The 24,783-nt window shown below is 43.9% G+C and overlaps 1 protein-coding gene across 3 annotated transcripts in view; it reads right to left on the reverse strand.

Annotated features, from left to right (window-relative positions):
* The window catches only part of P130cas (Serine_rich_CAS and FAT-like_CAS_C domain-containing protein p130CAS), an 84,948-nt gene that overhangs the window by 15,381 nt on the left and 44,784 nt on the right, over positions 1–24,783 (reverse strand). Inside the window, exons 2-3 of one of the 3 annotated variants that reach the window (XM_076802814.1) lie at positions 19,518–19,664; positions 14,788–14,937 (exon numbers count right to left, since the gene is read on the reverse strand). In XM_076802814.1, coding sequence (XP_076658929.1) covers positions 14,788–14,937; positions 19,518–19,664 — 297 coding nt within the window. Of the gene's footprint in view, positions 1–14,787; positions 14,938–19,517; positions 19,668–24,783 lie in introns of all 3 variants that reach the window. The other 2 variants (XM_076802812.1, XM_076802815.1) reach the window with 2 other exon arrangements.

Here is a 24,783-nt window from a genome sequence, read left to right on the forward strand (position 1 = left end):
CGGCGCCAACTGTGAAAGCCGTGTTACCCCGTGGACGGTGAACAGAGAGGGATTCAACGGGGGGTGAAAGCAAATGGAGAGGGAAGTAGAGAGGGATGGTAGCGAGGGAGACATAGGGGATGCGATGAAATAAGAAGGAGAATAACCGACGCAGGGCTGGACAGAGAAGGCAGACGAAGGGCGAAGAAGAGAAACGTGTGGGTGGAAAGAGGGGATGGGAAAGGAGGCAGGGCAAGAGAAACAGAGGAGATAGAAAGACGGTCTCCATGGAAACGCGAAAGGAGCCTCTCTCTGCCTCCTGCGCAGCCAGGACCTTCGGTCTGTCTCAGCGTCTGATAAGGATTTTTCTATACCACCTTGCTGTTAAGGGTTGCGCGAACTATGCACCGGAACGGGAAGCCGAACTAACTGCTAGTTCGATGCATCGAGTGATGACACCTTGTCCTGGAAGATAATCGACGTAATTTAGCCGAGAAGACTGCAACTGCGGGGTCAAAGTCTGTTACAGTGATCGTTCCCTTAACCCATTCCACCACGATTTATTTTACTTTGTCGTTTAGAATTTCTTAGAAGAACGGAGAAGTTTAGATTTATGTAGTCCTGGTTATACAATCGACAAAATAGAATTTTATTTACTGGCATTGACAATAAACATATTCAGCAAATGCTGATCGAAATTTGCATCACGAGTCTGATTTGTTGTTACACTGGAAGCGGTTCGAAATTCTATTTAGGGTGGCTAAAGTGTTAAGCACATATACTTGAAACAAACACGGTTTTATTAATGAAGAAATAATAAACAGAGTCACTTAGAGCAAAGAACCTCGGAATGAAATAGTAGATTCACATGATCACAAGAAAATGGATCGCGTTCGTTCCGTTATCGACGGTAAAAAAAGCTCGTTCGATTCGCGTAAACCACCCTGTATATCGCAAGGTCGCATTTACTACTTGCTCGCCGGCTATACTATTAACAGCATACTAAAATGTACACTGCACGGGCTCGGAGCGGCCGCGGTATTTCATCCCCGTGAAAAATTCCCCATCCCCGGCGCGCAGTTTAATCATTTTCCCCGTTGCGATCGATAGGAAGGAAGCGGGGCTTCATTATAAACAGGGAACGCCATATTTTCGCGATAATTACCGTGCGGCTGGCGTCCGTCAATGCAACATTTCGCGACGGGAAAAATCATCATCCTGCGCCGAGAGCCGCCCGTCGAGGCTATCGTATCCCGAACGTGGATCATGATGATGATGATCCTTCACGACGGTGCTCTATGGACTCGAGGACACCCGCGATCACGATCTCCATCGCTCATCGCACCGTATAATTATTGTCTTTCGTACCTTTTCCACGCGCGATCATTGCTGTCGCATCAGGCGAGTTGCGGAGCTGACCGGCGCAAATTTCCAAAAATATTTTAAATATATATTTTTATTGTGGTTACTACATTTTGACTTGTAATTTTTACATTCTCAAAACTAATGATATTTTTATGAGATCGTAAATTCTCTTTCACAAATACTATTTTTATGTCCGAGATAATTCATTTAATAATTTTGCAACAAATGCTCACTTTATTCGGATGGATCATAAAATCCTAAGACATTTTTTAGTGTCAATAAATTTTTCGATTTATTCATGACCATGCATAATTTTTTATGGAAAGTGTAAGAAGAGATTTGATATATTTTCTGGGACATCCACAAGGATTTGGAGGTTAGTGATAACCAATAAAATAGACGTTTTAATGAATCGCGTCGCAGTAAGGTCCCTTCGATTCATCAAAAGGTGCCCCCCGATTGGACGAATCTTCATTAGCCGTTCGAAAGCGGTTTTCCTAGGAGAGGGAATGACAAGTGGTCTTATCGACGCCGGATTTGCATAATATTGTAAGCAGGCGGAGTCCCGCTGGATAGCGAGGGAAGTAAAACGTGAGAACGCGGAGATTAATATTCTAATGCGATCTTTCAATCTTTATGAAAACGACCGCGGCGATATTAATATTACTCGAGATAACTGAAAATGTTCCAGCGTTCTAGGAGACAGATACAAGTGCGTCTGTCAAACCTTAAAAATGGTGGTTTCATTTTTACACGATTTCTCTATAGGAACGCCAACGCAATTGTTCATGCATATGCTCGTTTTCTGACTAAACAAGAAATTGCAATATCTGTTAACTACAGATAACTTTAAGAACTTAACAGATCTATAACTTTTCAACGGATTATGGAGGATTAAAACGCCTGTACAAAATTTTTAGAAAGATCTCGCTACGATATCTCGCAAAGTTAGCAAGCGGAATGAATCGAAACGGATCGAGCAGCTATCGTCTTTCATATTTTCCACATTCCAATTTCGTAACGGCAAACAGCAATGTTTCTCGCGGCAACCAGACAGACACTGTTTCCAGACCACGGGGTACAGCGTTATGAAATCTGTGCGTCGCGTTCGACGGCAAATTAGAGGCGTTGAAGTGGATAGGAACGCAAGAAAGTGCTGCAACAATTTCCACACCTGGAAAACTGCGAGAAAGATTTACCTTTATTTTTCGGGCTCGGGGAACGCAATTTCGCCTACGTCGACCCTCTTTTCAATTTTTCCACTTTCAAACCTCTCTTCCCTTCCACTTCTCTCCGCCACCGTCTTCGTTCGTTTCATCCCCCACCTTCCTACACTCTTATGACCTTCTTCACTCTGCCAGTGTTCCTTCGGCTCTTGTCTTATCTCCAACAGTGGTCCCGGCAAGTTCACCTCTTTTCCTTGAGCGGACGACCTCTTTAACCTCTTAAATTCCCCTCTTCTCAATCTTTTCTCCTTCTCCAAAGATTTTCCATACTTCGCGCGCGCCGCGCTCCTTCTTTTATCGTCCTTCCTCTTCGCCTTTTTATTGTCCCGACTTTTTACCTCGCCGATTCTCGCCGACTGTCTCACTCTTTTCTTGCTTAAGCACTTTCCTAACACTATTTATCTCTCCGATCCAATCTCTTTTATTTCCTTCCTGCCTCTCTTCTCCTGCTTTCGCACTCTTATCCTTCCCGCTCCGAGCCATTAATTTACATGCAGCGACTGACACAGTTCTCCCCACACATGTCTCCGAATGAAAATTTTCTGCGAAAACTCTTACACGACTCCTACATTTTTAGTTCCATCAATTACCCCTCAGCACTCGAATGGCGACTGCAAGGCGCCACTAAAAATTGCTGTATCGTTATTCAGAATATTTTTTACACTATTAAATTTGTTTGTATTTAGTAAATTACTAAACACTTCAGTACTGTACGAGTTGTTGATAATCAAGAGTCAATGGCCGTCGGGCGCCCGCGGTGTTAATGCGAGCCAAAAAGGGAAGATGTCGCGGCGTGCGATTCACTGGTCGAAAGGATCGAGAAAATCTATTGCGATCTGTATGCGGTTTTTCTTTTCTTTGGCTTTGTACACGCGCTCGTCTTTCGAGAAGCAGCAAAAGTATCAGTTGTGTATGTCATCTTACATGTAATATTGTGGGAATAAAGCATAATTAATAGTGCAATTTAAAGCTGACTAAAGGAGTGTTAAAACACACTCGCTTACCTAACCACCCAGATCCAACACGAGTAAATTGCACCATTTTCATATGTGTAACAAAAAAAAAAAAAATATGTAGAAGAGAAATATTCTAGGTCGGAAGAAATGTTTCGTTTTGGAGTTAAAATAGCTTCGAGTGCAAAGGGTTAAACATTCTTTTCCACTATTAGGACAGAACTAAATTAATACCTACCCTAGATTAATATCAACCCTCTGTGGACGAAGATTTCTTCTTAAACATCACAAATATTTTTCTCGGGGAACGAGAGAAAGTTAATTTCAAGGTCCAAAAGTTAATTTCAATATCCCCTAAAAAATTGAAGGGGTTGAGGGTGAAATTATCCATCGTTTAGGTTTGACCCAGAGTTCAAGGACTCGCGGATGCAGCCGCACGAATCTCCTAATATGCTCGCGCAGGTAACTGTCGTGCGCACGTGGGTGACTTCATTACGGAAACGCGTAGGACCGATCGCGGTATCTCGGATCGTTACGTCATTCCGCATATTAAAAGCGTTCGCCAGATGTAGATTAACGGGACTGATTATAACGTAACAGGTAGCGCCTGGAATAAGTACAACTTTCCCCTCGGTAATAGGGTCCCGTGCTCCTATCTGTCCACCTGATCGAGAACCGTACTGCGTCTGGAAGGATACACACCTTCCGCCATTTTCGCACCTTTTTCTTATTCGGCGGTCATGTTAGTTTATCAATCGGCGGAACTGTAAATTGCCGGACGGTCGACAGTCTCTCTCGTTTCCCAGCTTCCGTTCTATAAATAACTAAATCCAATCCTGGATCTCGTAAAACTATAATTTCCTGGATAACCCGACGCGCTGGAACGTCGACGTGCATGATTCAAAGCCGATGATGCGTGCTTCCTGTTGCGGGGGAAACGAATTTCGCGAAAACCAACTTTTCCGATGTTAATGTGGACTAATTAATGTGTTCCATGAGTGCATTTTATCGGACAAATTAGACATCGTGAGTTGTTGGTTTTATTGTGTCATTGTTGTTAAAGGTATTCCTAAAATTCTAGCAATAGAACTATTTAATATTGAAAGCCCTGGAGTCATTTCTATTGGCCTAGAACGGTGATAGGGGCCCCTCAAACGCCTGCTTTTCCCACCAACCTCTCTTTCACGCATCTCTTTTCGTTGCACCATGGTGCCCCATGGTAACGGCGCTTACTGGAAGGGGACAGTGGGCGCTATGGTGGGGACGGTCCCGATTGAAACAAAAATGCCCACCTCTGCCCTACAGCAATAAACAGCACGAAGCAAACAGAGCGTCGCCGAATAACTTTTGGAATTTTTCCTCTACGCAAATAAATTCTCTAATAAATCTTATTGCAGTGGTTCTCATTTCGATTGAGCCATCGACTGGCAAAATGGACCTGGTGGAACCGAATAAAATCGGATCTGGCGAGTTCGAGTATTTTCGCGAGCCACCGTACACGGTGGCAAGAGTCAACCGATTTTTCCCGATCCGATCGCCAGGAGGACCGATTCATTAGGATCTCGACACCAGCGTCGATCGGCGTCGAGCATCGTGCTACTACCGAGAGAGTAGATAATCCCACGCGAACAAGTTTCGCAGTTCATTGATACTGCCCGTTAAAGAGCTCGGCCCACGCCCAGACGACTCCCGTTCTCCTTCACGCTCCCGAGCGGCCTGCGCTGCTCTCGCCCGGTACCGTCCCTTCCCCCCGTACCGTCTCGCCGATCCTCCTGTCTACGGATTTTCCCCTCTCCTCGTTCCTTTTTCCATGCCATTTTCAGCCGGTGCAACGGCAGTCCGCTCGTTCGAACGCCGACGGCAGTGACGGTTTTAAGATCCCGTCACCCCGGGCGACGAATCCGCTTCGCGCGCACCGCCTCCGACTTCTCGTTAATGGGAGGAGGAATCTCCGGTCGTTGGTCCTCCGACCGTCAAAACGCGAGCAGAACGACACTTCCGGCGATCCGTTCGCCGATTTCGCCGCAGCAATTATTCGAACCTCGAATTTTTCCGAATATATCTTCACACTAGATTCACTGGATTCAAAATGACGGGTTCCATTATTTTTAAGATTCCGAGGATGCGTACGATTATTGAGAAAACTTATTTCTTTGGGTATACACAGTGTCTACTCGATACATGTCCAAAACACGGGCCCAGCCGCTGACATGTATCGGTCAGGAGATTCTTTGATCCACGCGACCTTACAGTCCTCGTATACTTTTATCGGCTAAACGTTTGGGACATGTATAAACACTGTATTATTTTTAAAATATTGCTAAAAATGTGGGCGGCGCATTCTTGGTATTTTTATGCAGTAATGCAAAATAGTCGGTTTTAGTGTAAACCTAGTGTTAGATACAGTAGGCTTGCGTACACGACGGGCACGTTATTTAAATATTGTAAACACCGTGGCAGCTCTAACATGACGGTGGGTCGAATGTAACCATAGCGACGCAAGAAGAGAAACAGGAGTATTCACGACGTAGGCGAAAGTGGCTTCGTGCTCGGGCGATGTTAAATAGAATAACCAGATCGTGGCTGACTCGGCTCCGTTGGTCAGTAACAACCAGTAACGTACGCTAACTTTGCCCGTTCAAGTCGGCTCCGAACAACAACGCGGCCGCTTATGTTGCTTCTCGTCGCATTTTTACGACGTAACTTCGCTTCGGGAGTCCGAACAGTTTCCCGTTGCAAATAAACAAATTAGGGGAGCCAGTTTTATACCTTACAACGTACAATTTGCGTCGTTCTGCTGTCCGAGGATCGTTTTAATAACATTTGATAACCGGATTATGGTGCCTCCGCGCGCTTATTAGGTGCGCGAGTTTATAAAATGCGAGATAACGTCTGCATTAATACCGATCGCATCTTGATTTTTCAATATTTAGTAATACACGCGATTTAGTGTATACACATTTTGCTATTCACTTGTTACCAATTTTTTCAATTGGAAAATTTACTGTCCCAACCGCTCTGGAGTGCTGGTCCTATGGACTAATTAAAATAACAATTCTCCCATGATATATTCATAAAATGATAACAGTAATAACTAGAATACGGATATTTATACCAATTCTCTCTTTTATAGGCCATCTTGGAAAAATCGAACGGAGGTGAACATTTATTTTGTGGACTGAAAAATTAAAAGTCTTTCGGTAGAGGCAAAAGAAAAATACTATTTACAAACAACAAAAACTACTCTCTAAAATAACTGTATTAATGCTTTCCCAATGAATCTCGAGTATGGCGTGCCGCAGATTTGATTTAAAATAGATTAAAAAATTGATTGATTGCGACAGCCAGGAATGAATCGCGCCTAAGCTTTCCGCGTCTTACGAAGATGTCACAAATGCGTCGACATCCGCGGTCTGATAATAATAATGATTGAAATACGACAGCGCGCACGTTCGCACGAGCCGATGAATCACGCGTCGCGTTCGTTTGAGGCGTATCCGCGCGGGCAAAAAGCGACGACGGCATAAAATAGAATAAAGTGGAAAAGGGGCCCTTTCGATATTTGTTTTTTCACGGTAGCATACCGTTGCACCCTCTCGGAACGATTTACGAGAAGCCGATCCCGCAGGATACCCTACATGGAGCTTCCCTTGTCTCGTTCCACCGTGCAAAGACCACCGGTGCCCTTATATGTCCGTAAGACCAGACAATATCTACTCTCCGACGCCACTTCGCAGCCTCTCTTTCTCTCGCAGCCTCTCTTTCTCTCCGATTCGCACAAACACTCCCGAGGAGAGAACGGTGTCCGGTGTTCGGTGTTCGGTGTTCGATTCGACCGTCGAATAAACGGGCCGCGACACGTGAAATTCTAATTTCACTCGACCGGTGTCCGATCTCCCTCGTGAATTCACTCGAAACCGCTTATAGGATCCCACCATTTTCACGCTTCGACTGCCATATTGGCCACGCGCGAGCCCGCACGATCCTTCCTCCAATTTACCAATCAATTTTTCGCATCCGGCTCTCACCACTCTCGCAGCTACCGCAAATTTTTCTTCTAAAATACGTTTGTACAGTGTCTTTTATCAACTTTTTGTACTCTTTTCTAAAGTAGTTAGTATCTCTACTCATTTCCAATTCATTTCCAATTTTTTAACCGTCGGACTCATGCGAGTTCTCAGTCATCTTTCGATACAAGGCGACGGCTCGGGACCGGATTCCGTCGTATTTCGGACGAAGAGAAATCGTCGTCCTATATCGGAATAAGACTCCTGCGAGTTCTCAGTCATCTTTCGATACAAGGCGACGGCTCGGGACCGGATTCCGTCGTATTTCGGACTAAGAGAAATCGTCGTCCTATATCGGAATAAAATTGTGTGTGGGAGAGGAAAAATAAGAACGCGGCGGATAGTAGTGTAAGATCGCTCTCTCTCTCTCTCTCTCTCTCTCTCTCTCTCTCTCTCTCTCTCTCTCTCTCTCTCTATGACGTGTTTTTAGGATAAGTATAGTTAAGTTAGGATAAGTTTAAGGTTAAATTGTAACCCCGAGGGGAATCGATAAATGATATATATCGGAATAAAATTGTACAGATGTCCCAGAAAAGTGTACCACCAGCCGATTCGAAAATTTGGCGAAATTCCCGAGAATTTCTCTGTCGCGTCCCGCGTTTCAAATTTGTTTGTCCTCTCGCCAGTGTTGTTCTCCGTTCCTTTCGAGTCACTTTTGATGTCTCTCACGATCGCGCGGAGAAACACCCGCACACGTTCCGGGTTGCGGGGAATACAAAGTGGGGTCCCCGGAGTCATCCCGATGGAATGCGCGGGGCGGTTTAGCTCAAAGAAGGGCGGACGCGTTTCATCACGTGTACATATCCATAGCGAGGCCCCCTACTCCCTTTCCCACTCCCTTTTCTCACCGAGTCGCTTCGTCCCACACTTTCTCCGCTGTTTTCTATATGTCTATCTTTATTGACTTCCTTCCTTCCAGGAAGATCTTAACGTCTTCTATCGCCGTCTGGAAATCTTCCCTTCTTCGTCTCCGTCCTTCACGGATTTCTTCCACGCTGTCGCGCTTCTTCTCGCTCTGTTTGCCCTTCGCGCTTGTTTTCGGACTCCCACGCCCCATTTCTTCCCGAATTTTTACCCGCAAAACCGCGAGAATGACGCTTCGCACTGACGCCCGCACTGTTCGCAAACTTTTCGAAAGATTTCAAGAGGTACTTCTTGCAGACACGTCAGTTCTTCCCTTGTTTCTAACGGTGGTAACTGTTCATTCATTTCGACAGTTTCTACACGAATTACTTAAAAATTAATGCCACTGAATAGCAATGTATCGATGCAGAAATTACATAGATTGTAGCAGAAGAGACGTGAGACCTGCGTCTTTTAACACGTTGAACGCCACGTCAGCCATATGTGGCTGACGGAATTGTTTGTGCAGGCAAATATTGCCTTGTGAAAATGGCAACCCTCAATTTATTAAGATTGTCCGTAATTTCAAATATTAGGTCGTCCCATAAGTTCGTGCCGTTTACTCTTGTACCATTTAAATTATAAAAATAAAATATGTGATCACCCTTTCATTCCACAACCTCTTCTGACCTTTTTGGCAAAGACATCATACCATCAGTATAAAATTTCTGCGGTTTTTCGTTAACACGTTCGTCGCCGCGTCACCCATATGCGGGTGACGGAAATATTTGTGCTGGTTTTAAAATGAATTTTTACGTTGACATATTCATTGTACTAAACTTAATTAGGATCTGTAACATGCAAAAGAAGGTTGGAGGATTACTCGGTATGCAATTTTTATTTCATTCAATAACTTACTTGGATCTTATGGAATTGTTGGGGTTTCTAGTTTGCCGTTCAAGGTGTTAATTGATACAATTTTAATTTGGATAAAAATGCGCAGGCTGGCGAAACGAACAATTAAAAAATGCTCGACGCACCGACGTCGTTGCGGAAAACGTGAACAGAATTCCAATTTTGTTTTGCGTTTCTCGTCGGTCCGTTTTGCGAGGGACCATAGTGCGCGGATATCGGCCGGCCGCATACGGCGAGAATTTCGCGAGAACGGCCCGCGTTTTGGAGAACGTGCGTGGCATTTCGAGCCGAAAGGGAGGGAAGGTAACAAAAATACCGCTAGGTTCGTACGACCCCGGGCACCTGCTCGAGTAATACCTGAATCGGAGTAATTCCGTCGTGACGAGGCAATTTCGAGGAAGCTCGTTCCGCGTAACGTTGACCCTACACACGCCGACGGCATCGCAGTCGTATTTCTGTCGACGAGCGACAACCGGGCCCGCATCTGCGAGACGCGTCCGTCCGCGTCTTCACGAAGAGAGATCGTGCGCGCACACGCAAAAACCGCTCTCTGCCTACGAGAAACAAGAAGATCTCGAGGAAATGCCAGTTCCGCCGGAGGAACCTCTTCTCGCGAGTCTATCTTCCTCCCCCCTCCGCCCCTCTTCTTCTTCTTCTTCTTCTTCTTCTTCTTCTTCTCTCTGCTCCTTCTTCGCCAGAGAAAGAGCGGAGACGGAGGAAACTTCGTTCCTGCCTGTCCACCTTTTATTTCCATCTCGTTTGGAATGGGACATTTTATTCTGAAGCCTCGTGTCGCGACTTTCGGCTCTCTTTCAACTCCTCGTCAAGGGCTAAGACCGTTTAAGGGCTGAAACCTTGTCTACTTTTACGGCGATTGCAGTGCGAGGATGAAAATCGATCACGTTTGGAACCAGACATTTTATTCCGACGACTCGTGTTGCGATTTTACCACCTTCTTTCAAACCCTTTTCAAGGGCCAATATCGTTCCACGCTAGATTTACTGGAAATGACTATTTTAGATTACTTTATAAAAGTAACATGAATTTATCTGTCACAATTTGTAGCCACTCTTTTAATAATATATACCCACAGAAATTACCTAAGCCGGTCGACGCTAGGTTTACGGGCCACTGAAAGCGACTATTTTACATTACTTTGTAAAAATAACCTGAATTTATCTATCACAATTTGTAGCCACTCTTTTAATAATATATACCCACACAAATTGCCTAAGCCCGTTCAACGCTAGGTTTACGGGCCACTGAAAGCGACTATTTTACATTACTTTGTAAAAATAACCTGAATTTATCTATCACAATTTGTAGCCACTCTTTTAATAATATATACCCACAGAAATTGCCTAAGCCCGTTCGACGCTAGGTTTACGGGCCACTGGAATCGACTATTTTACATTACTTTGTAAAAATAACATGAATTTATCTATCACAATTTGTAGCCACTTTTTTCATAATATATACCCACAGAAATTGCCTAAGCCCGTTCGACGCTAGGTTTACGGGCCACTGGAATCGACTATTTTACATTACTTTGTAAAAATAACATGAATTTATCTGTCACAATTTGTAGCCACTCTTTTAATAATATATACCCACACAAATTGCCTAAGCCCGTTCAACGCTAGGTTTACGGGCCACTGAAAGCGACTATTTTACATTACTTTGTAAAAATAACGTGAATTTATCTATCACAATTTGTAGCCACTCTTTTAATAATATATACCCACAGAAATTGCCTAAGCCCGTTCGATGCTAGGTTTACGGGGCACTGAAAGCGACTATTTTACATTACCTTGTAAAAATAACATGAATTTATCTATCACAATTTGTAGCCACTCTTTTAATAGTATATACCCACAGAAATTGCCTAAGCCCGTTCGACGCTAGGTTTACGGGGCACTGGAATCGACTATTTTACATTACCTTGTAAAAATAACATGAATTTATCTATGAAAATTTGTAGCCACTTTCTTAATAATATATATCCAAAGAAATTACCTAAAAAAAAATACCTCAATTGTTGGGATCTTAAATCAAATGACTTGCTCGAAGCTTCGGTTCCGACCCCCGACGTTACAAGTTTTGACGGTCCGCCGTGTACCTATTTGTATGGCTATTTGAATAACAAATACTTGCATCGTGAATGCAACCCTTTTGTTTTATTCTCCGTTTCTTTCCGCCGTCCCTTTACATCGAAATCTACGGCAACATAAAAGAAAGGCTGAGTTATGGCCGGCAGCCCGCGGATAGAGCCCTCAAGGATCCCAATCGGAAATTCAGCCGGTTGAGAAATGAATATAAATGCGAGATCGTGATGCAACTGAAATATATTCTTTATCGAACGAAATGGTAACATACACGATCGCATATTTTACCCTTTCAAGTTTTACACTAAAAAAAAAAAAAAACACATCAGCGATTCTGAATCAACTCCTGCACGCTGTCTGTGCTGATACAGTATCGATGTAGATTATTTAATGTTACTAAAAGAATGCATCGTATTTTATAATTTTTTAAAATTCATTCTTTTTTGATGAAATACAATTAATTTCGACCGTCGACGAGTTCGAATCGATTTCATTCAACGTGTTCCATTAATATTCCATGCATCAACTAGTTCGTTTATTTATGTAATAATTACTTCTATTCCGTGAAACATTTTCTGGCGCCATAGTAGCACTGCCAGATCGATTTCGATCATCGACGAGCTCGCGTCGATCTCGTTCCACTGTGTTCCATTAATTTCTTGTGATTCGATATCGCAGATTTAATTAGTTCTGGCAAATTTAAACCGCAATTATAGAATAGCCCCTCGTGCATTGCAGATACGCGCTCTCGTTGCACAGCGGCAAGCAAAGCTGTAATTATTCATCGATAATCGTATCTCCGGCGCAACGACTCCGACGATTTCGGCGCGGTCCATCGACGCGTTCTCTATTTAGTGAAAATTACGCGGCCGGATATTAAGCGCGGCGCACTAAATATGCAACGAGTCGCGTGATTAATGCCCCGCGTCTACGCGTATACATATTTCCATTCCGTGCCGGCCAACATCTGTCGCGAGTTTCGTAATGAAGATCGCGGAATCGAGGGCTGACGCCAAATGGCGATTCACTGCGGGCTCGTTTGCGTTACAGATTTATGTTGCATGTTCTAGATTCATTAAATATCATACCACATTACCGTACGTTGTCGTGCACCAGTGCCACTTCGGTTCCCCGAGCTTTTCAATTATTTCGTCGGGCGTGTTTATGCAATTTTTCAGTTTTCTAGACTTTCCAGAAGTTTCCGTATCAGAGCATTGGAATAACAGAGCATTGGAATAACAGAGCATTGGAATAACAGAGCGTTAGAGTCACGGAGCGTTGGAATAACAGAGCGTTAGAGTCACAGAGCGTTGGAATAACAGAGCATTGGAATAACAGAGCGTTAGAGTCACAGAGCGTTAGAGTCACAGAGCGTTAGAGTCACAGAGCGTTAGAGTCACAGAGTGTTAGAGTCACAGAGCGTTGGAATAACAGAGCATTGGAATAACAGAGCGTTAGAGTCACACAGCGTTGGAATAACAGAGCGTTAGAGTCACAGAGCGTTGGAATAACAGAGCGTTAGAGTCACAGAGCGTTGGAATAGCAGGGCGTTGGAATAGCAGAGCGTTAGAGTAAGAGAGCTTTAAATAACAAAGCGTTAGAGTAACAGAGCTTTCGAATAACAGGGCATTGGGATAACAGAGCGTTGGGATAACAGAGCGTTGGGATAACAGAGCATTGGAATAACAGAGCGTTAGAGTAACAGGGCATTGGGATAACAGAACGTTGGAATAACAGAGCATTGGAATGACAGAGCTTTGAGTAACAAAGCGTTAGTGTAACAGAGCGTTGGAATAACAGAGCGTTAGAGTAGCAGAGCGATGGGATATCAGGGCGTTAGAGTAACAGAGCGTTCGAATAACAAAGCGTTAGAGTAACAGAGCGTTCGAATAACAAAGCGTTAGAGTAACAGAGCGTTCGAATAACAGGGCATTGGGATAACAGAGCATTCAGTTATGAAATCGTGCAGGTACCGCGGATGAACCATCCACAATTCTAACAATCTTGGAGTCCCGACGAATCGCGATGAACTTTCCCGCACAACAAACTGGTCGCGAAGCGTCGTCGTCGATGGCTCGAATGAAATTTCTCCACGCCTAATTCATCTGTTCGCGGTGTTCGCTATATGGTCGTCGGTGACAGATGCCGAGCGACGCCAATAGCAGACGCCCAGTCAGTGGCCAGAAGGAGAGGCCCGCGAAACGAATTGGTCGTCAGCTGATTTTGACAGATCCCGTTTCTACGTGAACTCGAGCCTATATGACCGGGGTTTAAAGAGGAGGGGTTTGGCTGGTTAGGTTGACGGAGGGCTCGGGGGTGGAGGAGTTATGGTGAACACAATGGAACCACTGCCGGCGACGACGCCATTGTGTGTCTGTACCGCGTCCCGCGTACATAAAGTCGATCGATGGGGACAGAGTGGAGGGCGATGGGTTTGAACTTCATGAATTTCCGCGTCTTTTCAAATCGCGAATAAATTAATACCGGGGACGGCAGCTGCACGCAAACGCCAATAAAATGCGTCCTCCCCGTGGGGATAATAGATCGGGCGTCGATACCCTCCAATCGAGTTAGATGAAGTACTAAAGGGAGCAATCCACGGTTCTGAATATTTCGACGGATCCTTCGCGCTCATTCTTTTGTGCTCGCCCGATCGATCCGCTTCGGAGCGTTCATGCACACCCGCTGTGAACTCCGTTTCGAAAACAATCGGTTTATTATTTTTCTTCCGAGATCTGGAATAGGTTTTAATTACCAATCTTACGGGCGTGTATTAACCCTTTGACTCCCTAGCTTAAAGTTAGAACATTTTTCTACGTAAATAATGTACAATTCATTTGTTGCTGCTGCGAAATCAAGAATTCAAGTGCTAAAAAGCATCGAAACGTTTCTAAATATCTTTAGAACAGTCATTTCAGTTTAATAAAAGACTTAATATTATATCGTATTAGGTGTACAAATTAATTTGTGGCCGTCGCGATGAATCAGTTGTGATTTTATTTTATAATCATACGTTGGTCAGGGTTCGTTCATAATGTATAGAAAATGATGAGAACTATTTTGAAGGCTTGAATACGTTCTGAGAGTTTGCGGGTGAACAACTTATGAATAGAAGGCGGTTTAATTTGTACACCCAATAATTACCCCGACGTTTAGTTCAATGGATATTTTCAGCAAATTGCCACGGTGTCGGGCAAAGTAAAATTTATGACCAAAGCGGGGGTGGAGAGAGAGAGAGAGAGAGAGAGAGAGAGAGAGAGAGAGAGAGAGAGAGAGAGAGAAAGTTACTATGCTCTTCGAATTTAATAATAGGATTGTGCCGCGAATGACTCACCCTGTTCGGCTGGACGTGCCAGCTACGCCGTTTTCCATGTCTCTGTACACCATCTTCGGAAATGGTTAGGTCAGGCCTGCTGCCAACCAAACAACCCCCTGTATCATATTGGCCGACCAGGAGTCTCAATCGATTTCCTGGACAGATGCCCTGAACAGAAAAAGAAATACATTCGGCACTGATATTGCATTGCAACGAGACACGCACAGCTTTATTAAAAACCACAAGAAATGCGAACGAATTAAACATTAACTAGAAACGACGGTTTTCGACACCAGACTTTAATTATTCTCTACTTTCCATCACAGACTAACATATACGATAGCGACCTGACCAATTTATATTGATTTTAGAGCAACACTGTTGAGGGCCAGACAAAATGAACTAGTATGCTTTAATTTGAAATGACATTATAAGGGAAGGGGTTTAGCTCGATCTCACTTCATTCTGAAACAAAGTTCACCGAATTATGCACGAGGATTCAAAATCTTCAAAAGCTCCAGGATTCAAATTTGTCTACATCACATGTCAATCTCATTAACCCATTTGCTTGATAAGGAAATACGAAAAGAACGTCTTTACCACCAAACTTTTTTCTTTTTATTATATTTAAGTGCAAAAATGACTACAAGTAGAAGAACTTCATATTTCAGCATTATAAGAAAAAATAAATCGAGCGTATATATATATACGCTAATGATGCAAATGGGTTAAAAATGTTCAAAAGCTCCAGGATTCAAAGTTGTCCACGCGTTGGTTCGAACTGTTCAAAAAGCGCGAAAGCTTCCTCGCAGCCCCCGAAATTCCATCAGTATGTTTGAAATGCCAAACGAATGAGACGAGAGCTTGATTACAAGCACTGTCCGAAGGCATCCCGACATTCCCAAGATACTTTGAAATCGTCATCAGCTTCGGGGACAGGAAAGGAAGCTCCAATTAGCCGTCTGCGCATCCGCGGGCGCATAGAGAGTTCCCGGCGACTCCGTGAAATTTCGACGAGAATAAACGGGATTGGTCTTAAGTTTCGTCTTGCCGACTGCGAGAACGAGACGTCTCTCTGTGTGATGTGAAAGCACGGTATCGTGTAACTCGCACACTCGTCGCCGAGATTCTAAGAACTCCCGAGCCTCCTCGCGTATCGAGTTCTCCGCGTGTGTAACATACTTCCGTGTCTGCAACCCTTGTGACGCAGCTGTCGACCAGGGGTGGTTTTCGAATCCGTTGAAAAATTTCGTATCTCAAACCGTTTCACGCTTCCAGCCTCGTGCATTCCTCGGAAATAAAAATTCCTCGGCAATAATAACCCGAATCAACCCTTGTTCTTCATCCCTTGCCTTGGAATGCAATTTCGAGATTTCTAAAATAGAATAATTGGTTTAATCGCTCGAGTCCGGAGACTGCGTACATCCCCGTTAACAAGGCATCGGTCACTCGGAAAAAGTTAATGTTTTCATAGGTCTTCGAATAGTAGCATTTTCGGAAAAGTGTGGAGACACAAATTTCAGATTCGAAAGGCGTGTTCGAGTAGGCGAATCGGTTTCGGAGGAAAGGGGAGGAAGATCGAAATAGAACAAGGTCGGAAGGGTCGAGATGACTCGAATCACCCTGATTCGCAGGTTTCGTGTTAATTTCCTTGTCGTTTCGGACGCGCGTCGACGACCGTCGCAGAACGGCGGGGTTGAAGCTCGCGTTCATTTTCGAAACGGCGGGCAGACGCCGTGTGTACCCAGCTCTACAAAACTGTTCATTTACCGTGGCGTACGAGGCCGAAAACGACAATGGTCCGGGACGAGCCCCGGCGCCATTACGGATCCTATTGACTCGCGAACGGAGAAAGGAGAAACCGGGGCTCGATCCGTGCTCGTTGCTAGCAGCGCGGCCGCGCATCTGCCGTTAATTTTCGTGCGGACGTGCGAGACGAATCGATTTCGAAGTCAATGACGTGTCCCGAAACCGGGCTCGACGGTACTTTGCCCGATCTTCGTCTCCTAAGCGGACACTTAGGCCAGTCAGCTTCGATTCGCGTCGACGAACCGGCAATGTTTCTCGAACGAAATAAAAGCGATCCTTTTTGTTCACTATAGACACTCGCAATGATTCCCGGTTTCCTTGTCTGCTTTGTAGAAATTGGAAAGGGCAGAGAATCGGAAAATTTTGCTTCATGGAATTGGCAGACCAAAGAAAAATTTCACTTACTCAAATCGTATATGCAATTTTAATTCTCTTGTTAACGCTAGGTTTACGGAACCCGTCAAAATGACGGATTTTAATATTTTTAATTTAAAAATATTAAGATTGTAAGGATGCATAGATGGGAAATTATTTAGCAAATTTATTTCTGTGGGTATATATTACTTTAAAAATATTGCCCAAATTTTGGGTAGCGCGTTCTTGTTATTTTTACGAAGTGATGCAAAATATTCACTTTTAGTGCTCCGTAAACCCAGTGTTAATATCTTTACTCGATATATGTCCCAAATATCTAGCCGATAGTTGTCCCTGCCAGACCAGCGTTTTGGACATGCATCGTGCAGATGTGTCCAGAGAGCACTGTGTATACGTCTACGTGTAAATATACAATTTTGACAATTTTGACAGTAAATTGTCAAGTGGAAAATATGCGAATAAGGGAGTCAATGTAAACGAACACGCGTTCCTAAATTCTCTGTTCATGCTTCTACCGTGATGTGCGTTACGTACTCATTGTTGAGGATGATGTTATGGAAAATTTTGTTTGGCCGCATCGTGTGTTGTTTCGCGCGAGGGAATCATTTTCGACCTGTCGATTACACAGCAGGCTGCGAAGCTTCTGGTGTGCATCGGATGAAGGGTTGAAACGCACATACTGGCAGGCTTAACAGCAGTAACCCGTAACGAGGGGGCGAGTAATTTCCTCGTAAACTTGTACCGCAGGCTGCACCCTTGTTTTCCAATTTCTAGTTAGAACACTGGCCACCGTTTCTTTTCAACGAACACCATACACGGTCTATCGTGCCTTCTGTCTGTGCCAGCGGGATCGATGCTCTGGCTTCAACTTGTACGAGCAACATGGTGACTTTGAAAGACAGCTGCTCCATCATCGGAAGACTCGTACCCGGTACACGCGCGCAAACCCTAACGATTAGACTGTGGATCGTCATGCAAAACACAAAATTTCATTAATCGCAGCGCACTGGAAGCAAACAAAAATATCTCTAATCATTTTAGTGGTATGGAAAATTTCAATTCTTCTAATCCTTCTGGTGTCCCGAATTTTACCTACACATTTTTACCCGTAAATGCATCAAATCTACAGTCCAGTTCTAACCTAACGCTCCAGGTTGATCTGAAATCCCACTCCTAATAGCTACTCCGTGTCACTGGGCTATTCGTATTAGGTCCACCATGAAGATCAATGTGTACCACGAAGAAGAATGCTCAGAAACGTGTAAAATAAAACAGAAAAGTAAAAATTGGAACGGGCGTATCCACTTCTGTCATGAAGTCGACAGCATCCTCGGGTGGATTAAGTTTCACTGTTGCCACGAATTCGTCGAATCTACACTCTAGTCCTAGACTGACTCATCTCGTTGCCGGTCCCTGTTAAAGATAGGCCAACAATAAGAGAACAGTGTGTCCACGAAGCACACGGTTCCCCGATGCGACGCGACGGTATCGCAAAGGCGACACAAAGGGGGGGTCCTTCGACAGAGGGCGGCCCGTAGAAGTCTCAGACATGAAGAGATTGCCATAGGTCGGGGACCCTCTCGGGAATCTTTGGAGCAGATGTCGAACGCGGAAACGATCCGGTCGGGTCGCATCGCGAGAGACTCGTCGTTTCCCCGTGTTCGTGAGAGGAGTCTTTACACGTATCCGAGGCCGCAGATGAAGATCTTAGATCGGAGACTGTAACGGTGCAGTCGCCGACGCTCGCGCGTCCCATTTCCGCGATAATAATGCCGTGTCACGTGTCGTGGAAGAGAGAGACAGAGAGAGAGAGAGGAGAGGAGAGGGACGACTATCCCCGCCGTTTCATCGCGGATGAGCGAAGCGCATTACACCGAGATGCATAAATAATGCACCGGGCAACGTGCATGCGTCAGCTCACGTGTCTCCCGTTCGGCACGCTTCGCGAACTCTGTCAGACGTTAATCGTCGCGTTAATACTGGTGCCTTTGCCTTGCGAGAGCTGATAGAAGGCCTCGATCACTATGATTTGTCGCTCGTGCAACCGGGCCTATTGTCGGAAAAATTTAGAATAACTCGCGACGATTCGAACCGATAATTTGTACGTTTGATGCTCGTTTCTGGCGGGAATGATTGTTATTCGCAGGAAGACAATATTTTACAGGGGAAGAACAGTGCAGAATTTAACACCAGGTTTACGGAGCATTAAAAGCGAGTATTTTACATTACTTTATCAAAATAAGAATACCTAAGGAAATAAGTTTGTTGAGCAATTCCACGTACATGGATCTTCATAATCTCAATAATCGTAAATTAAAAATATTAGAACCCGTCATTTTGACGTAAACCTACTGTGAAAATAGTCTGTTTCGTGGTTCGAAGGTTTGAACCGTTCGCGCTTATTGGTTCAATAAAATGGTTCTGTGCACGCTGTTCGTGTAAATACACGGACCGTCGGTGAATATGGCTGCAGACAGAGTTTTTTCCTTCTTTTTTTTTTTTAGCGTGCTCTGTTTCACCGGACAATATGAACATTGAAAAATTTCGTTAGACGAGGCAATTACCTGTCTGCCGCGCAGGGCGCACAACCACCACCCTTCGAGGCCGGCAGTATTTTGCTCGAGTACCGTGAGCACGTCGCCCTTTCGGAAAGCCAATTCGTCGGGAGCTTCCGCAATATTGTCGTAGAGGGCCCTTGCCTTCACACATTTCTGCTGCAACAGAAAAGTGAAATAATTAATGCATCGCGGATCGCAAACAGAGAAACGCTTCTGTCGGGTTCGCGCAACTTAAAACGAAAATAAACCTCCGAATTTACTAATAACCCCCACAATTCAACCCCCATCTGTTTTCACCGATTCCGAGCGAATAGCTCAGACCCATGAATTTTTATACATCTAATAACTTACACTGATCGTAATAAAAAGTAACTTTTGAAAATATTTGAAGGTATCGCCCATATATGATTCACAAGGTAGTGTTACAATTTTCTATAGTGATTACATATTACAAAAATAGTTAGCGAAAATTTCTGTTATTGTTGCATCGAGCCAACAAATGATTAAGAACGCTTATTTTTGATCTTTTTGTTCGATGTTATTGAGGACGACAGGCGAAATGTTAGGTGTATCACGGCAAAAATTAATTTTTAATGGGACAGTGAGCGCGTTGATTGATGTAAATTATTTTTTAATAGATCGGAGGCTTTTTGTCGATGCTATTTCGAGAGGCGAAGCGCTTAAGCACAGGATGACGACCATTTAAGACGAAACGTAAGTTACAATGGCTCTCGAGGAAACCGCGCGTTCTGTGTCACTCGTATTCAAGTGAGTTCAATTGAAGTGCCTCGTCGAGTTGACAACAATTTCCCCACCATTCATAATTTCGTGGCAAACAGTGATGTCACGCGACGTGCCTGATGGCTATCGGCGAGGAAAACCGGCGCCCTGGTGGTCTTTATAGAAATTGATGCACTTATTTGCCAGCAAAGTGGACGAACAAACGGCGGACGTTCCTCTTCTGCTGATTAAAAAGTCGATTCATTTAATTAGACGACATTCAATATCCCTCGAAAAATTCATTCAATTACGCCTCTGAAAATTGCACTTACAATTCAACGTCTGGTTTCCCCAGCGCAAACTATCTTTCGATTCCTAAAAGTTATTTTTCTAAATTTTAAACGAGAAGAATATTGGCAAGTTAATGCGTTAACCAAAGAAAGAGATCTTCTCTGATAACGGTAATATAATTCCCATATTTCTTCAGGTGTATACACATATATCAGTTGATTATGTCATCTTTAAGCTTGAAACCCAATTTTAATTAGCATATCTTTCGTTTCTTCCAAAAACTGATTTACAATTCCATATGTATAAATAATGTTTTTACTCGAATATAATTAATGATATCATCCAATGATCACGTTTCACATTTTTATAATAAATTGCGAACCCTCGCAATAAATTCCAATGACGGAAAATCCGAAACAATAATTAGCGATAATGATTAAAGTACCCTGTGAGCAATTTACTTGTCGCAGGCAGCATTATCATGTAAATCGACGAAGCGCTGTTAAAGTTTCACTTAATTGTTCGCATTAAAAAGCGGATCGTAAAAAGTGAATAATTTACTGTCGTCACAGCCTCGAGCGACATGAAAGTAACACCACAATTTGATACCTTTCTAAATGAAATTTACTGCGTCCAGATTGTATCTGTGCGAAAGTTTAATTGACACTAAGTACACTTATTAGCAATCCTCGTTAAATCTGTCTTCCTATTTATTTTAGAACCAATTACACTAATCGCGAATTAACCAGATTAAATAAATCTTTCGCAGTACGAACAAGTATGTCGACTTCAGAGTTGAATAATAACACTAATTGTTTAATTTCTTAATCTTTCCGCGTCAGTTGCAATTTCATTCTCCGAGTGGTAGCGCAAATAAAATTTTAATCTCTGCGACCATTACGTACAATAAAATAATGTATACACTTTGAACGCTATTAAAAAGAAAATAAAATACATAGTAAATTTAGGTAATAGTTCTACCATAACTTTGATTTCAATTTTTCAATTATAAAAATATCCAAAGAAAGTCGTTTGCGCCATTTTGAAATCCTAGAAAAGTTCGATGGAAACCGCACAGAGAACCGAGTAACTAAAACCAAAAAATTTGTGAAATTCGACCGCAATCTGCTGAGAACTCGGAGCCCGGGACCGAAACGTGTTATTATTTTAAACAATGTAGTTTATCGCAGCAGCGAATGTGCCCGATAAACCACGGATCACGGAAGTTTCGTGGAGTATTAAGACACCGAAACCGCGCACCGACATAACTCAAACCGACGGTGTAATTACCGATTTCTTAATTGCCACGGTATCCTATCAAGCGGCGTCGATAATTGGCTCGCAGTTTCGTCACTCCGATTAATCACGGATTAACGACGACATTTCCGCCATGTTGACTGTGCGAGCCACGAAGTCGGACGAAAGCGTGGCCAGAGGTTTTAATCAAGAAGTAATTAGCACACGGCGCTACGTGAGTGACTGCGGCCGGCTAAGCAATCGAACGTGATCGCAAATTAATGTCGGATTAGCGTAAAGTGATTCACTTTGTAAGACCCTTTCCCACGCTGACGCCTAACTTATTCCCGATGCACGAAACGAAGGATAAAAATATATACCATACTACCATAGGACATTAATTTAGTAAAGTCTTGATCTAAGCCTAATCCTGGTCCCCGTGCTGTGACATAGATCGTGTAGGGCTAGTAGATCGTTCCATACGAAACTATGTAAGATTTTATTAAAAAATTGATTGTTTTGTGCGCGAGTGGCTCGAATAATTTGGTCACTCGCTGTACACTGACAATATTAAAATTATCTTATAATATTGCTATATCATTGTCTAGATTCTAATCAGAGACAGTAATATAGAGTATAATGCACACATATGACACGTTCCACAGGGGATCAGAAATATTCTCGCGTATATCCTGTTAGGGCCGAAAGGGTTAACAGGCTCTCGTGAAATAATTTCGTTGTGGACGTCGAGGACCACCCTAGACGCGCAATCCTCGATTCCCGAAGGATCCTTCTAATGGGAATGTTGGAGAAAACGTATCCCATGTTTGGAATAACACCGTGCACTCCAGGGCTCGGAGCGATGCATAGCGCAGGTTCGCGTGCATGCACGTTGAAATACGAGGACCCCCGGACACCGTTGTATCTGCGCACACTCGCGTCAACATGTTTGTGCAGGTGCATCCGCGCTTGCACAGGTATGCGGCCTCTCCCGGCTGGAAACCGCCGCCGACACCCTCGCGTAACAAAGGACGCATTATCAAGACACAATGACGTCGATTCGCCAGCCGACGCCCCCGCAACGCGAATTTTCATCGAACTAAGCCGGACGCGACCGGTCATCGCGCTTTCGTTCGGATTAGCTCGGGTTAATGCGTCGCCGATCGCGTTTCGCTAATGGAACGCCGTATCTTGACGGAGACTGTGGTTCATCAGCTCCCTTTCGGCATAATTATCGAAAATCCCATTAACGCTGGGACCACCGAACCGGTCAAAATTAGTTCCTAATTTTTTGTTTCACAATTACTCGAATTGTAGGAATCTTTTCATGGGAAATTTTCGGATGAACTTCTGTATTGCAGCGCACAAGGCTTCCCGATTGATAAAATTTTAACCCTTTGCACTCGACTGGTGACTCCGAAGCACCACTAGAAATTGTTGTGGCATTATTTCAAAGAAATTACAAAATATTTGTAACATTACAAAATTTGTATTCAATAGATTACCAAACATTTAAATGTTATATCTGTAGATCGGAGCGGTTTCGTACGAATAAAATGAAAATATTCTAAGACGAAAGAAAAATTTAGTTTTACAATGAAAATAGCGCCGAGTGCAAAGGGTTAATTTTTCATATGTGACAGCGTGCGGTCCCGCAACGTTAATCGTTAACCGCGCGAGAACGAGGCGGAAAACCGCAATTCCGACGGCGGTATTTTGTTGCTTCAGTCCCGTAGATCGGATCCCGAAAATATCGACCGCAGGGAGTCGAACACGGACGGTGTATCGATCCTATTTTAAGAAGGATCGCTCGATCGCCCGACGTAAGTCGTCGAAGAATGCAGCCTTGCCCCATAAAAGCGGGCTCGGTCGCAACATCGGCCCAGCCTGACAGGTACACAAGCCGCTCTCGGGAGGTGTGCTGACGACCTTTCGAACTGACAGGTTTCGGCGCACCGTTCCTATGGTTAAAGCGATCCGAACCGGGTCAACGTGTGGTACAGCTCTGCGGTGACTCGCGCACGTCTATGTGCATGCATGCCCCGCGACTCCGAATAATTATGCGACGAACTTCCGCAATTAGGCGGTTCCCGACGCATTACCGGACCCGGCTACGTAACGCCGCGAGCGAAATTACGGGACCAAATTAATTCTGCGTCTTCGCAGCCGATGGTCCAACGCGTTTCACCCGGACTCTCTGCGAAGCGTGTATCTAAATTGAAAATTTTTACGAATATTGTTACAGGAAAAAGGCGAGTCGGGGTTGCAACGTTTCCGAGCGAAAGCTGCGAACAATGCGCTGAAAAATCCGTGGACCGCGGCTAAACAACGCGGAACAATGGACGAACATCTCCAAAAACGAATTTTGGAGTTTCTCTACGCCGCACAGTGGGCAATTTGGACAAAATCGGATTCAAAATCAAGGAACTTTCGATAGGAATGAGGTAGAGCAATGAAATTTTTTTTAAATGAAAGCTGCAACTTTGTAGAATATGGGAAAAATAGAGAGATTGTGGTACGAACGTTTTTTAACCTCGAGAAAATTCGTTAAACGCGCACAAATTCAAGAAAATTTTAGTTTTTCCAATAGCACGCGCGGAAAATTTTTTTTTATAACATGCTATACATCATTTCCCATAGATTTTTTCACGCTGATTTCAAATCTGGTCTCAAAATTTGTCTACGACCTCAGGATTTTGCAAAAAATAGATTTTTGTGACAAAAACTAATGAAGTCGATTTTTTCGTTGAAATGAATGGATGGTAATAATCTTTCTATTTTCCCCATATTCTACAAAGTTGCAGCTTTAATTTAAAAAAAATTTCATCGCTCTACCTCATTTCTATCGAAAGTTCTTTGATTTTGAATCCGATTTCGTCCAAATTGCCCACTGTGCGCCGCGACTTGGTTCCGTTCCATCGAAGCCAGCCCGGAATGAAACGTACAAAAGTGTATCACGATCGACCGATCTCGAAACGATCCTCGCCGGCGGTTGTTCGTGGGAAAAATCAACCGAGGGCGCGAG

Source organism: Halictus rubicundus, chromosome 17, assembly GCF_050948215.1.
Source record: "Halictus rubicundus isolate RS-2024b chromosome 17, iyHalRubi1_principal, whole genome shotgun sequence".
Classification (NCBI taxonomy): domain Eukaryota; kingdom Metazoa; phylum Arthropoda; class Insecta; order Hymenoptera; family Halictidae; genus Halictus; species Halictus rubicundus.